This window comes from Artibeus jamaicensis, unplaced genomic scaffold, assembly GCF_021234435.1.
Source record: "Artibeus jamaicensis isolate MK-2021 breed Jamaican fruit bat unplaced genomic scaffold, CSHL_Jam_final contig_475, whole genome shotgun sequence".
NCBI lineage: Eukaryota > Metazoa > Chordata > Mammalia > Chiroptera > Phyllostomidae > Artibeus > Artibeus jamaicensis.
In genome coordinates, this window is record NW_026521852.1 from 2,016,590 (window position 1) to 2,032,489 (window position 15,900).

Here is a 15,900-nt window from a genome sequence, read left to right on the forward strand (position 1 = left end):
GTATGTGGAAAAAACAAAAACAAAAACAAAAACCCCCACACACATCACAATTGGATGCAGAATGAGAATGTGCATCTGTGAACCCCCTCTGGCCAGAAGGGGACCCTAACATCCAGCACATGTGGAGTACTCATGCCACCCCTTACTACCCTACCCCCCGCCAGAGCTGCTGGAGAGACAGTGGAGCCCAAGGCACCAGCAAAGGCTGCTTCCAGCCTGGTCCTCGAGCTCTGCGGCCTACCTGGCCAAAGGTCGGAGCGAGGGTGCTTTCTGGAGAGGGCCTGTCCCGGGCCGGGCCTCCCTGCCGACTGCAGTCCAGCTGGATCAGATGGCGGCACTCCGAGTGGCAGGTGAACTTACAGTCTGCAGGGAAAAACACAGGGGGGTTAGGGGCCAGGCTTCCCAGAGAGAAAACCTGAGGGGCTGCATTTAACTCCTAGAGGGAAAACCATGCGAGAGAGAAGTGGAGGGTGGGAGAATCAGTGAGAATGACGCGGCTCTCCAAGCTGTTGCAAACGGCGAAGACCCACGAGTGCTTGCCAGGCACGCGTGGGCGAAACCGCAGGTTCAGCTCCAGGCTGCCGCAACAAAGTGAGTGCTGCAATAAACACACAAATGCCTTGGTTCCCAGGGCATAGAAAAGTTATGCCCATTAAGTGAGCAGCAGCATTATACCTTTAAAAAACAATGTATAGCTCTGGCTGGTGTTGTTCAATGGATTGAGCTCGGGCTGGGAACCAAAGGATCGAAGTTCAATTCCCAGCCAGGGCACATGCCTAGCTTGCAGGCCAGTTCCCAGTGGGGGAACCATACATTGATATTCTCTCTCTCTCTCCTTCCCTTCCCCTCTAAAGATAAATAACTAAAAATCTTTTAAAAAATGTATATAACTTAATTTAAATGCTTTATTGCTAAAAATGCTAGCCATCCTATGAGCCTTCAGTGAGCCTCAAGCGGGCCACTGACTGGTCAAGGTGCCAGTTGCTAAAGGCTGGGTGACCATGGCAATGTGTTAAAGAAGACAACAGAGAAGTCTGCCACTTTGGTGCCTCCTTCCTGTCACAGCAATTTCTCTGTAGCCATGATGCTGTCTGACCGCATTCTACCCTCAGTGGAGCTTCTTTCACAGTGGGAGTCAGTCCATCAAGTCCGGCTGCTGCCGTAACAACGAAGTCTCGGTCGTATTCTGACTCCTTTGTTGCCATGTCAACCAGGAGTAGACTCCATCTCAGAAAATCGCCTTCGCTCATCCATGAGAAGTTTTATCGTGAGACGACAGCGACTCAGTCACATCACCAGGCTCCACTTCTAATTCTAGTTCCCTTGATATTTCCACCAAGGCTGCTGGTACTTCCTTCCCTGAAGCCTGGAACCCCTCGAGTCATCAAGAGTGTTGGAGTCAGGTTGTTCCCAGCTCCTTTTAATGTTGATATTTTTACCTCTCCCCATGAATCACAAATGTTCTTAATGGCACGTAAAATGATGACTCCTTCCCAGAAGGTTTTTGACTTACGTCGCCCAGACCCAGCAGAGGAAGCACTACCTGGGTGCTGTGCCTTACAAAATGTATCCCTTAGAAGACATGAAAGTCAAACTTACTCTTCAACCCACGGACTACAGGGGAAATGTTGTGACGATGGGCATAACAACATTAACCTTGTACATCTCCATCAGAGCTCTTGCATGCCTAGGTACTTCATCAATGAGCAGCATATTTTGAAAGGCATTTCCTCTGAGCAGTGCTTCTCACCAGTGGGCTTAAAATACTCACTAAACCAAGTTGTAAACAAATGTGCTCTCATCCAGGCTTTGTTGTTGCATTTACAGAGCACAGGCAGAGTAGCTTCAGTGTGATTCTTAAGGGCTCTGGCATTTTCTGAAGGTTAATGAGCGCTGGCTTCAACGTAAAGTCACCCGCTGCATTAGCCCCTAACAAAGAGGCAGCCTGTCCTTTGAAGCTCTGAAGCCAGCCACCAGCTTCTCTCTAGCCGTGAAACTCGTACATGGTCTCTTCTTCCAATAGAAGGCTGTTTGTGTACATGGGAAATAAGTTCACTATAGACACTTCCTTAATGATCTCAGCTAGATCTTCTTGGGTAGCTTGGTGCAGCTTCTAGATCAGAGCTTGCTGCTTTACTTTGCACTGTTATGTTACAGAGACATCTTTCCTTAAACCTTATGAGCCTACCTCTGTTAGCTTCACACTTTTCATCTGCAGCTTCTCTCAGCTCTCATAGAATTGAACGGAGTTAGGGCCTTGCTCTTGATTAGGCTCCGGTTTAGGGAATGTTGTGGCTGGTTTGATCTTCTACCCAGACCAATAAAACTTCCAGCGTATCAGCAATAAGGCTGCTCCGCTTTATCATCCTGGTGTCCCCTGGAGAAGCACTCTTACCTTCTTTCAAGGACCCTTTGCATTCACAACTTGAAACTGTTTGGCGCCACTGGCCCAGCTTTCTGCCTGTCTCGGCTTACAACATGCTTTCCTCACTGAGCCTATTCATTTCTAGTTTTTGACTTAAAGTGAGAGACGTGCAAGTCTTCCTTTTACACGAACATTTAGAGGCCATCGTGGGGTTATTACTTGACCTAATTTGAATACCGCTTGTCTCAGGGAATAGGGAGGCCCAAGGAGAAGAAGAGAAATGGGAGACAGTCGGAAACACACATTTATTAAGTTCACTGTCTCCTATGGGCGCAGTTTGTGGTGCCCCTAATAATTACAATAGTAACATTAAAAACCACTGATCACAGATCATCACAACAAATACAATGATGATGAAAAAGTTTAAAATATTGACAGAATGACCAAAACGCAACTCAGGGACACCAATTGGGAAAATGTCGCCGATAGACTTGCCTGAGGCCAGGTTGCTGAGAACCTTCCATCCGTGAACCATGAGCCACCTGTGAGGTGCCACACAGTGAAGCACAATAAAACGAGGTATGCACACCTCTGCCAACTAAACAGGCTTTCCCTCCATTATTCCGTGTGACCCTGCAATCACTACTATTGTAACTTTACAGACGGGGATTGGGGCTTAGGGACATCAGTGACTTTCTCAGTGTCAGATCACCTGGCTCTGGACTGGCACTTCTTCTACGAACTCACATTAATTTGATCACCAGGGTCCATGGGTCCCTGGGGAAGGAATTCACTCTTCTGGGCCTCATTTTGCCCATCTGTAAAAGACAGGTCACAGCAGCCCTACCTGGTGCGCTAGGATGTTTATAATTACAGGAAGAACAGGTTTTCACACATTAAAAATGCTTCCAAGGACAAAGGCATTATCATCAGCAGCAGGACGGGCTGTCAGCCATCTCTCACCGGCCCCTTCGAGAAATGAGGGGAAGCCTCGCTAACGCAGCTGGCGTAGCCTGCAAACAACATCTCAAGTCACTTCCATGGAAGCAGGAGTTAATGAGCCTTAGGGACGGGGTTAGAGATGGGGAAACTGAGGCCCAGAGAGGTAAAGCAAGGTGCCCAATGACACACAGCTTAGTGGCAGAGCCGAGGCTGCTGGTACCTTCCAGGTTCCTCAAGGGCTCCCTGGCAGGAGGGAGGTAAAGTTGAAGGGGCTGGAGTGGGCAGGGTTTGTGGCAAGGGACACAACAGTGTGGGCTTGCTTGAATCACTAGGGGACAACTTTTGATTCATAAGGGCTCAGGATCCTGACACTTCTCCTTTATTTTAACAATTTCTAAAAAAACTGGCACATTTAAGCCCTGGCTGGTGTAGCTCAGTGGATTGAGCACGGGCCTGTGAACCAGAGGATTGCAGTTCGACCGGCACATGCCTGGGTGCGGAGGCCCCGCGTCCAGGCAACCATGCATTGATGTTTCTCTCCCTCTCTCCTTCCCCTCTAAAGATAAATAAATTAAATTAAAAAAAATAAAAAAAATAAAAAAACTGGCACATTTAGACTCTTTAAAGCTGTCACAGCAAACTCTGTCTTGAGGTGAGGATGGGTCTCTTCTTCCCACTCTTTTTTGCAGTTTTAAAATGAGACCCTCACTCTCCCCAGCTTCCAGCTTCCCTTACACCCCAAAGAGAGGCACCTGGGCCGCACCTCTTGTGCGGGCTTGGCCACTAATGCCTGCAGGGAGCACCTCAATGGAGGCAGGGACTCTCGGAGGTTCCAGAATCTGCAAACCTTCTGCCCCAACCTTCCGAAGCTCCCTACCATGTCTGGGATGGCGGTTAGCAGTCTGCTGCTCTTCTCCCTCATGCCCGAAAACGAGGCCCACCGTTTTCACTGCCCACTGTTCCCACCTTCACTGCCCACTCACATCGGGGCCTCCCTGACCCCCCTGGACACTGTCCTCTCTCCTGGAGCTGGAACGGATGATGCCGGTTTTCTGAGGCAAGCACCAGACACCTACAAGTGCCCACACACATTTCTGGGCCCCACCGTGGGCAGTCTCTGGCACGAGGGCGGCTGCACCCTGGGAGCAGTAAAGGGCACAGGGAAACATGCAGGCCGAGTCTCCCTGCCCGCAGTGCCCAGAATCGCCCGGGTAGCACCGAGGCCAGAGCACACACAGAGCAGCATTGTTCGGGCGCCGCTCCTGAGACACACCTGTGCAGCTCTGGCTGCGCTCTGAGCATGAAGAATGCTCCGGGGATGCCAAGAAGTGGGGATGAGGAGGAGGAAGGCCTGGAAGCTCTCCCAACTGTATGGCAGGCGAGCGCTGCCACCGATTCCTGAAGGGGGGGGTGCCTGGGGAGAAGCACAGGTCCTCCAGCCTCCTCCTCCAGAACTCGTCCTGTGGACGCCAGCACTCCATGGCCACCGGTACGTCTGAGTTTCTCAGTTTCCCCTCTCCTCCCCCTGACTCTGTCTTTCTCTGACTCGTACACCCCGTGAAAACAGCACCAAAACCTCAGAAAGATTTTGTTTGATACACCTTGATGCTGAGCTGGACGGAGGTAGGAAACAGAGATTCCAAGAGGAGTGTTTTGGGATTTTATGTCATCTTTTATCATTGTTATCAGGTGTATTGGGGTGACAGTGGGTAACAGGACCATACAGGCTCCAAGAGAACATCTGTATGACTCCAGGTCTGTATGTTGCCTGGGTGCCCCCCACCTACACTCGGGGTTTTTAAAGAGCTCCGCTGACCACCAGCGACTCCGCTCCATCAGACCGCGTGATCACGGCTGGCGCAAACACGGAAGCACACCGTGACAGCCCCCGGCCCCCGGGAGTGGCAAGCCTGGGCTTTCAGGCCAATGGAAGTGAAGTCAGAGCCACTGTGGCCATCTCCGAACACAGCAGCACGCCCCATGGGCCACTGCCTGCCGCTGCAGGCTGGCTGTGCTGAGAGGGGACACCCGTGAGATTCCAAGGCAGGGCCATGTTCTACTGGGACCCAGTGGTTAAAACCCCTACAGGTCATCTCTTGTTCAAGGCAGCTTCTAACCAGGTGCTGCTAGGCCAGGTCCGTCCATGATGGCATCCAGTGCTCCACAGCCTTCAGCTGGTGCTCGATCTAGGCAAGGGACTTTCAGTGGCACAGGGCCACACAGGCCCCAGGAAGGGCTCAGCCTTCCCTGGACAGCAGCGCCATCACCTTTGGCAGCAGCTTCAATGTCTTGAGTACGGACTTCCCCAGGCCCTCTGCTCGCATGAGGGTGAAGATGAGTAAGACAGGACACCAGGGGGACTCAGGCGGGCCGGGGGGCAGACGGGACACACTTGTGCAAAGATAAGCAGTGAGTGAGCTCACAGCAGGGGCTCAGACCCAGGAAGCCTGTTCAGAAGACACAGATGCCTGTGGGCCACTGCTGGCAGGTAAGGCTTCACGGCCTGGGAGGCTCCGGGAGCTTCAAGAAGGGACCGGGCTGCAGGTGACTCCCAGTCCCTTGTAGCAGGAGCCAAGGGGAGACAGGGAGCTGTCACATGGCAGAACAAGTAGGACGAGGATCCCCCCGACAAGAGGCAGCAAAGGCGTGGAGGTGCCCTTCCTTGGCTCTAACTGTAGTGTCTCAGGGAGCACAGGCGTCACTTAACCTCAGTGTTGGCATCTGGAAAGCAGAACCAGCCCTTCCTTTCTCGCCCTCCTCTCCAGCTGCAGGCCCTGTCTCCACTCCCAGGAGGTTCTGAGGAATAAATGTGCTTTCAGGTTGGGAAGAGGGGCCTGTGGAAATGGAAGGGCTGACTTTGAGGAAGAATGATGTGACCCAAAGACGGCCCTTCTCCGAGGAAGGAACCGGGAGCCAGGACGGAGAGGGGGCTCGTAGGGCCCGCCCCAGGCTCTGTCGGCCCCCCAGCTGCCACGCAAAGCGCCACAAACAGGTGCTCAGAACTGCAAATCACTGTCTGGGGTCTGGAGGCCAGAGGTCTGCAATCAACCTCTTGGCCGATCACGCCGCCTCTGAAACCTGCCGGGGAGACTCTTCCCTCCCTCCTGCCGCTCCTGGTGGTTTGCAGACGACCTCCAGTGCTGCTTGGCTTGCAGCTGCATCACTGCAGTCTCCACCTCCCTCCATCTCTGCATGGCCTCTCCCTGTGTGTCTGTCTCCACAGGGTCACCTTCTTCTAGAACAGCCATCATATTGGATATGGGGACCACCTGCTTAACTAATTACACCTGCAACTACCCTGTTTTCAAATCAGTCACATTCTCAGGCACTGAGGGTTAGGGTTTCAGCACATTTTGGGGTGGGGGTACAATCCGACCCACAACATAGACCGAGGCCACACTGGGAACCCAGTGCCCTGAGGCCCAAGCAGAAGGGGTTTCTCACGGAACCATCTCTAGGGACCAGCAGCGCAGACGGGCAGAGGAGGAGGCCAGGGAGCACGGAGCTGAGGCCTGCCTCCACCGGCCCTGCTCCTGGTCTTCCCAGTCCCTGTCACCATCACAGTCACCATCTGAAGGCCCCAGAGGCCATGGCAACCTGTGGCCAGAGACGGCAGTCCTTCTCCCACTGTCTCCCAGAGACAGTGCGCCAGAGGGATGGAACGACCTGCACGAGGAGGTTGTTGCTCCAAAATGCGGAAGCGGCGAGCCTCCCCTTCACCCCCAGGGCGGCCGAGTCAGTTCCTGCTCCGCCCCAGGTGCACGTGCCACCCACACGCACTCACTCACAGGCACACCGGCTGCTGCACAACCCGAGGGCCGAGTTTTCGGAGCTGGAGGCCTTCCACTGATAAGGAACCTTTCTGACCCTTTCGTCCCAGACCAACAGGCAAGGAGCCAGGTAATGCGGGCCTTTGCACTGATGCTCCTCCTCCTCCTCCGCTGGAGCCGAGGCCGGGTGAGGGGCAGGCCAGGAACCTAGGAGGCAGAACCCGGTTGACGGGGCCCACTGGCCTCCCCCGTGAGGGCCACTCCCAGGTCAGCAAACAGCAGCTTCTCACCTTGCACAGCCAACGCCACTTCCGAGGCCCAAGGCGGAGCACCACAGCCTGACTCCAGGAGCCACGCACCCACCCCGGGCGCCCCAGGCCTTCCTGTTGCTCAGCCTCAGAACAGATCTCGCCACCTTCCGCATTCCTGCCCCGGGGACGGGGCCGCACTGTGTAGGAGGGAAAGAGGGGGGACTTTGAGGAAAGCCTGGCCTCCTGACATTGTTCCACCTGTCACTCTGTGGGACAGTGCCCAACCAACTGAGCCACACTGGTCAGGACTGATTCCTTAGGGGTTTTTTTGTTTTTGCTTTTTAAGATTTTATTTATTTATTTTTAAAGGGGAAGGGAAGAGGGAGAGAAACATCAACATATGGTTGCCTCTGATGCGCCCCCTGCTGGGAACTGGCCTGCAACCCAGGCCCTGCCTGGGAATCTAACCACGACCCTTTGGTTCGCAGGCCCGAGCTCAAGCCACTGAGCTACACCAGCTGGGGCTAATTCCTTAGTTTTGTTAACTATACTGTGGTTATACAATATGTTGTCATTACAGGAAGCTTGGCATATCGGAACTCCATATTCTTCTGTAAATCTAAAATTACTTAAAACAAGAGAGAAGCAGCAGCAGCACATACACTTAGTTCAGATGTATGGGTGACGCACTGCCCTCTTGGCTTCTTCCTGCAGGGCTCTGTGCAGACGGGTGCTCATCTGCCGTTATTGTTGAAAAGGGTATCGTCGGAATGAAACACCACTGAACCACAGTATAAGGTGATGCAGGTTAGGACCGGCCACCGAGGGAAGGTGTCCGCAGCATATCGTTACAGGAAGACGCTGTGATCTCTGGCCCCGACTGTATAAAGGCACACACACACCTGCGTCTGCACCAAGCACAGAGAGGTCTCTGAAAGGAAGGCGACCTGCTTGCTCCGAGTGGTGGCGGGATTGCACACGCTTTTCCTTTCTTCAGCCTCTAAAAGTCTGTGATGCACAAAGCTGTTTTCACTAATGGAAAGAACACCACAAAAAAGGAACAAGGAAAAATCAGGGACCTACGTCCCGATGACGACAGACACCATTATTCCCCACCTCCGACGTGCCAGACACTTGATTGGTGAGTGCACACAATCAACACTATGCCTGTATGGTATGTTTCTACCCTTATTTTCAAATCACGGACTTTACTTTTCGCAGCAGTTTTAGGTTCACGGCAAACTTAAGCAGAAGTATACAGATGGTTCTCCTCTTCCCCCAACACAGACCCACAGTTGAGCGGCCTCTGCCGTCACCAGCATCCCCACCAGAGCGGCTCATGCAGCACAGCTGACATGGACGCGTCGTTCTGGTCCTAGTCCACAGTGCACACTAGGGCTCACTCTCTGGGTTGTGCATTCTGTGGGTCGGGACAAAAGTATAATGACACGTATCCACCATTATAACATCACACAGGGTAGTTCCACTGCCCTGAAAACCTCTGTGTCCCCCTGGTCATCACTCCCTCTCCCCAGCCCTGGGCAGCCACTGATTTTTTTACTGTCTTCGTAGTTTTGCCTTTTCCAGGTCAGATAGTTGGAATCAGACCGTTTATAGCCTTTTCAGACTGGCTTCTTAGTAAAATGCATTTAAGATTTCTTCGTGTCTTTTTTGTGGCTTAATAGCCCATTTCTTTTGTAGTGCTGAATAACATTCCATTGTCTGGCTGTACCACAGCCGGTTTACTTATCCATTCGCCTACCGAAAGACACCGTGGGTGCTTCTAAGTTTTGGCCATTGTGAGTAAGGCTGCTGCGAACATCCACATGCGGGTTTTCATGTGGACGTCGTTTCGGGTCCCTCCTTCAGTCTACCCCAATTTTAGAGATGAGGAAACAGACTCGGAGAGGTTTGGAGACTTGTTGAGAGCCTCACAGGGTTGGAGTGGAAATCCATCACACCTAGCTGCTTCTCAATAACTCCGTTTTCTGGGAAGCCGTCCCTCAGAGCTGTCACCCCCACTTGGTCCTGGTCCCACTCACCCTGCTCTGCTTGCGGCCAGGGATGGGCTTCATCAGTCATGGGCCAGAAAAGAGTCTGAGTTAAAGGGATTTGCATAAGAAGTTTGCTTTTTCCCTGTCCTAGGAGGTAGCAGCAAGAGCGTCCCTCCCTGATGCCACCACCCAGTCCCGGAAGAGCCACTTCACAGCTCCCACCCCAGCCCAGTCGAGCCCCTCATCTCGGAGCTTCAGAAGCCACCCAAACCACCTGCCACCCTGGACTGGTTCTCCACACACGGGCCCTGCATCTCCGGCAGACTGAACTACTTGAGCAGCAGCCAGAGGCTCCTGCACTGAGCTCCTGGGGTTCAGACCTTCAGCCAGGGTCAGGTTCCACAAGCAGTGGGCTCTCTACAACTCTGCTCTCAAGACAACACAGCAAAGCCAACGACCTCATTGTGTGGATGAGACATGAGGATGGCGAGAGAATGGACACGGCCAGCTCCCTGACTCACAGAAGCACTGAAGTGTGCCCGCACCGCTCAGCAGCTCACTGCTTTACATGCATGACAGGGGTCTTTGGGAATGGGTGCCAGGGGAGCAGCACTGAACCAAGAGCTGGGGCGTGGACAGGGTCTGGCCTCCAGAGTCACACAGACCAGGGCTGGAACCCAGGGCCTGCTACTGACTGGCAATGAGGTGGGCCCGGACAGTCCACTGAACCTCAGTTAAACATGGAATTTACTCAGCCCCCGTGTCCTCAGCTGCAAAACAGAAGTAATACCTTCCTTGCCGGCAGATTTATTGCCAAAATTAGAGAATATATATAAAGTACCCAACAGTGCTGCACGTACTAAGTGCTCAATAACTGGTAGCTCGCTTTCAACTAAGGGATGACTGAGTCTGAGCACCCAGTCTCCTGTCGACTCAGTATGTGATGCCAGCCGAGAAAACCTCTCAGCTACCGAGTCCTCTTCCAACGTAGTAAGGTAGGAAGAATCATGCCGCTTCACTGCTCACTTCAGCTCCTCCTCCAGGTTCCTTCCTCCCTCCAGCCCTTGGGGCACTTCCCCCTCTCAGGTGACACCAGTGAGAAGGTGCAGATGTGGCCCGAGAGAGGCAGGCTGTGTGCAAGCCCTCAGTGTGACGCCACGGGCATCTCTGAGAGTCCCACCTTGGTCACTAATGGATGAAGGCAACCGATCTTGTAAAAATGTGAAAATAAAGGAGTTGAGGGTGGGAGAGCCAAATGGACCTCATTCCTCACACGTAAGTGTCTGTACAAGCTTTGTCACCCGGGCCTCCTGACCTCATATCTGAAAAGGTCCAGGCTGTACTGAGGGTGCGGCCATACAGACAGGTGCGCAAAAGCACATGCAGCGCAGTTTCGGAGCAGGAGAGATTGAAGTGCATGCGCCCATAGAACGAACTCAGAGAAGCAGAGAGAAAGTGTTAAACCTTTTTGTAGTTATGTCTCTTATCTCCCCACCTACCCGGTTACTAGTCATTTTTCACGGTGCCCGCAGGCATCCCCCCACGTGGGTTTCTGAGGGTCTCCTAAGTCAGGACAGTGCGAGCCAAAGATTCCTGTAACAGGAGCAGGTGTGAAAGGAATATGTATTCACATATTTTTTCCAATATAGACCTATCCTATTTTAATCGTCAGAGGAAAAAAACAAATCCTAGTGCCAGAGCACCTTAAGAAAAAAGATGGTTTGAAACACTGTCTACAGCTGGGTCGGAGGGGATTTAACAGCGACAACAGCCCTCGCTGTCCAAAGCCGGTGCGGAGCCACCAGAGGCCCTCTGGGCTCAGGCCGGCTGAGGAGGGCCCCACGCCTCCAGGCGTGTGTCACGCTGCTTTGGGTGTAAGAAGACAAAGCAGGTGGGTCCCCCACCTCTGAGCTCAGGGCCTCTGTGCCCATCCCTGGGGCCCCTGAGAAGACATGAGAGGGAGCCTGGGCAGCTGACGAACGACAGGATAGTAATGAGGGGCAGACATGGAGTGAGAAGCTGGAGGGTGTTTTTGCTATTGTTTTTTGCTTTTGATTTTAAAGCAAACACCATCTCTGAGAGGGGGGCACAGGGCGGCTTCACCCCTTGCTAACCCTGAGTGTACTGCCAGTAGTGTCCCTCAGACTCCCAAGACAAGGGCAGCCAAGTAGGTTTGCGAGAAGTCCTGCAGGGGCATTTGCAGACCACAGGGCAGCAGAGGATCCTTAGACTGACTTGTGGACGTGGACACACGAACAGGTGCCTGCCCACAGGTGTGCCTACTCAAAGTGCCGGAGCAGACAGGTTCAGACCTTCATGGGACAGCCAGGCTGCTGCAGCCAACTGGTTTTTCCACATCTGCTTTGATGTCACTCGCATTCAAAGTGCCCATCAACAACCCAACCCCAACCAACCCCGTGAAAAGAGGCTTTTTTCAGTGAGAAGAAAAGTAAACAGATTACATATGACTCTCTCCCTGCGGGAGACACACAAAGGTTTCTTTACCGCTGTACCCCTGTGGCCAGGACCACCAGACTTCTGGGGAGACCCAGGCCCGCTTCCTGCTGACCCTCAAGCAGCCTTTTAAAATGATATACGACTTGTTCCTTGGCAACATGCTCGCTTAGCTCCTAATGATGCCCGGTGGGCTAATCCAGCCTTGCCAGTTAATTAAGTGGTGTGGTGAACGCAATGATAGGAATTTGCTCAGAGAATGCCTTTAAGAGTTCATACCCCTCCTCCACTTCTACCTGGCCATCCTCCGAACCTTCCCTCTTTCACTGAGCTGCAGGCAGCCTACTTTGGCCCAGGCGCCATGGAAGAGCAGATGGCTGTGTGGGGCTTGCAAAGATGCCCTGCTGGGGGTAGTTGTTACAGGTGTTTCTGGGAGCACGACATAACAGCAGCTGCCAGTGAGACCTCTATGTGACAAGTGTCACATCAAGTGGTTTACAGCTGTATCACTCCAGCATGACCATATAGCACCAGCTTGAGGTTGGCACTCCGTCCCCATTTACACTGGGAAAAACCGAGGCTCCAAGGGGTTCATCTGTGCAAGGAAGGCCCCCAGCCGGGAGTCCAAGATCCAGACTCCACCGGCCTGGCTCCAAGCCCATTTCCTTACGGCCCACACTACAGGTTGATCACGGAGTCCTGAAAGCAGATGAGCTGTTCTAGAATTCTGCCCACAGTCTTCCACCCCTGTTCTCTCTGAGCACCACCTTCCCCCTCCTCTTTCAATCAATCAGGCCCCAATGCCAACACGAGTTAAAACGAGCACGTCTTAGCCACAGTCCAGTACAAGCCCTGACCGCGGTGCTGCTGCCCCAGGCCTGACTGATTTGACTAATCTATAACTCCTCGGGCTGAACAGCAGAGGAGCAAGGAAATGATCTGTTGAGTGATTCTTAAGGGGGAGGCGGGCGAAGATGAACATGCAGACACCAGTAAGCATTTAAATTGAGGAATTCAGTATCCTGCTGGCTTCCGAGTGACAGTCATGGTATACTCTGGGCTACTGGTGAGGATAAATTATTCAGGCTGGCTGAAGAGTATGTGTCTCCGGATGAGGACTGGGTCTACTCAAATTAAAATCCCCACTTCTCAAGAGATAAAACCTTAGTCAGAAAAATTAAATTTTCCACAGTGAAGATCCTATTGTCTTTTAAACTCTACTTTCAGAAGCCTAGCCCAGAGATGAGTTTTCAGTTTAATTCCACCCCTAAGGTTCAGTGCGGTGGCCACCCAGAGGCCCACCCACTCCTGAATGTGTAAGAGAACCGAGTGGGAGCCCCAAGGAAGGCTGGCGTGCTCCGAAGACCCGGCCGTGAGAGAGCAGCCGCCACAGGCAGGCAGGACAGAGAGAGTCCAGCGGTGGCTGGTTCCGGGCCGTCTGTGCAGCTTCGCCCCCAGCACCCCAGGGGAGAGGCCTTCTCTGAGCTGCCTCATCTGTGAAACAGCAAAGCCCGTTCCCACCCCCACTGTACAGCAGTCTGTTTAAGAACAAGCAAGCAAGAAAACAAACAAACATAGATGCTTTGCCCCTTTAGCGTAAGGGTGCAGCAGAAATCGAAGGTGCTGCCGGTAGCATCGTGCAGCAGAAAGAGCCTGCCTGGGCCAGGGGGCAGGTGCTCTGGGTCCTGTTAGCCCAGTCTTTTTTCTTTGAAAAGGGGGAGTATGATGACCTAAATTCTATGAGAACTTGAATCATTACCATCTCTGCTTCTCATTTCTCACTCAGCCCACACTTCCCTGTGACCTCTCTCTGGGCAAGGGCTGTCCTCACCCTATTCGTGCTCAGTCACTGCCCGCGGCGGGGGCTCTTGTCCAGCTCTGCCCCACCCAGCCTGCCCTACGCAGCCTGTCCCATGGGCAGCCCTACTAACTGAGCAGATGAGAAGCCCTTGCCCCAAAGCGTAACACTTCCCAGGTCCTTGGAAGGCCTACTCAGTACCTGACAAGATCTGGTGCCCCTCAGAGCCACAGGATGGGCAGATGGAAAACTTCTACCAGCTCGAGCACACAAACTAAGAGGACTTCTTGGCCCTAATTTTCAGGCAAGGAAAGGCTGTTGAAACTCATGGCCAACAAGGGCCTCTGAAATGGGTTGACCCTCTCCTTTAGGTCTGGCTATTCCACCTAAACCTGTCGGGTGGCAGCCCCTCAGCTTTGGTCCCTGGGGAGTCGGGGGGCCAAGGAGTGGCGCTGAGCTCCGAATTTAATCCCAGGCTGCCAGAAGGCACCTGCACTCCCTTCCCCATGGGAAAGGCCTTAGTACCCCTGAGCACCCCATGCTGGAGCGACTTGGACCTACCGCGGGTCAACCTGGCTTCGTGGTGGAAGCTCTGCAGGGCCTGGAGCTTTCCTGATCCCAAGTGGCTCTTAGGGAGCCTGTGGAAGAACCGCTGGAGCCTTGCGGTGACGGTTCCAAAGCAGGCAGTGGCCACCTTCTCCTCTCGGCCCTCTGTCATCCCAGCTGCAGGAGATCAGTAGCGTCTCTCTGGGCCTGGTGTCCGGGATGGAGGGACGAGTGAGGAAGTCACTGGCCACTGGAAGGGCCTTGAGGTTCTGCTCGGATCAGCCCAGCCTCATGCTCCTCCAAAGGCAGCCGTAGGCACCTGGGGTCCTGGTGGCGGCAGCACAGCCCGAGTGATGCCTTCTCCTTCCTAGCGCCTTCCCTCCACCTCCCCCAGTGGAAAACTTTCTATTCCTGGGGCTTTTAGCTTGATAAGATAAAAATGCCCCCACTGAAGAGGCTGCAGGAAAGAGGCTGCCCGAGCCTCACTCCTCTAGCGCCTGTGAGTCTGAAAATCAATGTCTCCAAAGTTTCTGCAGACGACAGCAATGGTCGGTTACCTTGCACAGTGTGCCCGGTCCAGGGGCTCGGTAATGGATTTCTTTGGGGACGGTGATTAATAATGCTTTACCAGCTGTAGAAGTTCCTAAGGGACCACCCCGGGCTAATTCACATCCTCCCATGCTAAGCCTGTGGTGGAAGGCAGGGTGGGCGGGGCTCAGCTCTCAGGCATCCAGGCCCGGAAAGAGGTGGTGTTGCTTTAAGAGGGTCAGACACTTTATCTGAGACCAGGCACGGGCAAAGGCGAAAGAAAGAGGAAAGAAGAAAAAAAATAGAGTCTCTCATTAAAAGGGTGAAATGCTGTCCTCTTGCCTTAAGATGATGCTCACAGGGTAGCCCCTCAACATGGAGTCCCAGAAACAACCAAGTCCTGGTGGGACAGTTTCTAGAGGTCGTGTCACTCAGGCTAAGACGGGCCACTGGCGCCGGACAGGCAGCCAGCATTCCAGGAGAGCCCCTGGGCACCCGCTCCCAGCTGCAGAAATGAAGCCACTGTGCTCCGGTCACCTGGTGTGACCGGGAAGCCAACACTCATCAGTTCAAAGGTGAGATCTGTTGTTCCTCCTGCAAACACCTGCCTGGCCCCCAGCTTCGTGCTGCAGTTTTTCCCCAGGTCGTGAAGCATGCTCACTGGCATGCCGCCCCCACGGCCCATGACCTCGGGCCCAGTTCGAGAGAAAATGTCCGCAGAGTAACCCTGAGCTGCACTCTAGGCCTCCAAACAGGCTCCCCCATCACCGCCCTTGTCAACGGAAAGCTGGCCAGGTGGTCCCCGTTTTGATCACCCCTCAGTAAGGAAGGCCTCAGGACTTGGTGCAATTACAATAAAAGCTTGTTTGTAAACTCAACAATAAAAACACATTCTTCCAAGTCATTTATTTAATATGGAAATGCCCCCAAATTCCACCCTGTCTCATGACGATACTGGTTCTCTCTCCTTAATACTTTCTGAGTGGGACTGAGCTGCCCAGTTTACCCAGCAACCTCTGTACCAAAAGAGGGTGACGAGTGAGTCTGGATCCTGAAATGACACTTGGGGCCAGCAGGAGAGGGCTGGGAGTCAAGGATCCTCCCACTGCCACTCAGACTTTTGCCCGTGAGATTCCCCAAGAAGTCCCGGGACACCCGCATGGCCGAGCTCATTGCCATTGCCACCCTCAGAGTGGACAACACACACGTGCTGGGGGAATTTTTAACTAAGTCACACGCAGTGGGAAAAATC

At 53.4% G+C, this 15,900-nt stretch overlaps 1 protein-coding gene across 1 annotated transcript in view; it reads right to left on the reverse strand.

Moving 5' to 3' along the window:
• The window catches only part of RASSF5 (Ras association domain family member 5), a 70,868-nt gene that overhangs the window by 44,963 nt on the left and 10,005 nt on the right, over positions 1-15,900 (reverse strand). Inside the window, exon 2 of the mRNA XM_053667985.1 lies at positions 242-363. Coding sequence (XP_053523960.1) covers positions 242-363 — 122 coding nt within the window. The remainder of the gene's footprint in view (positions 1-241; positions 364-15,900) is intronic.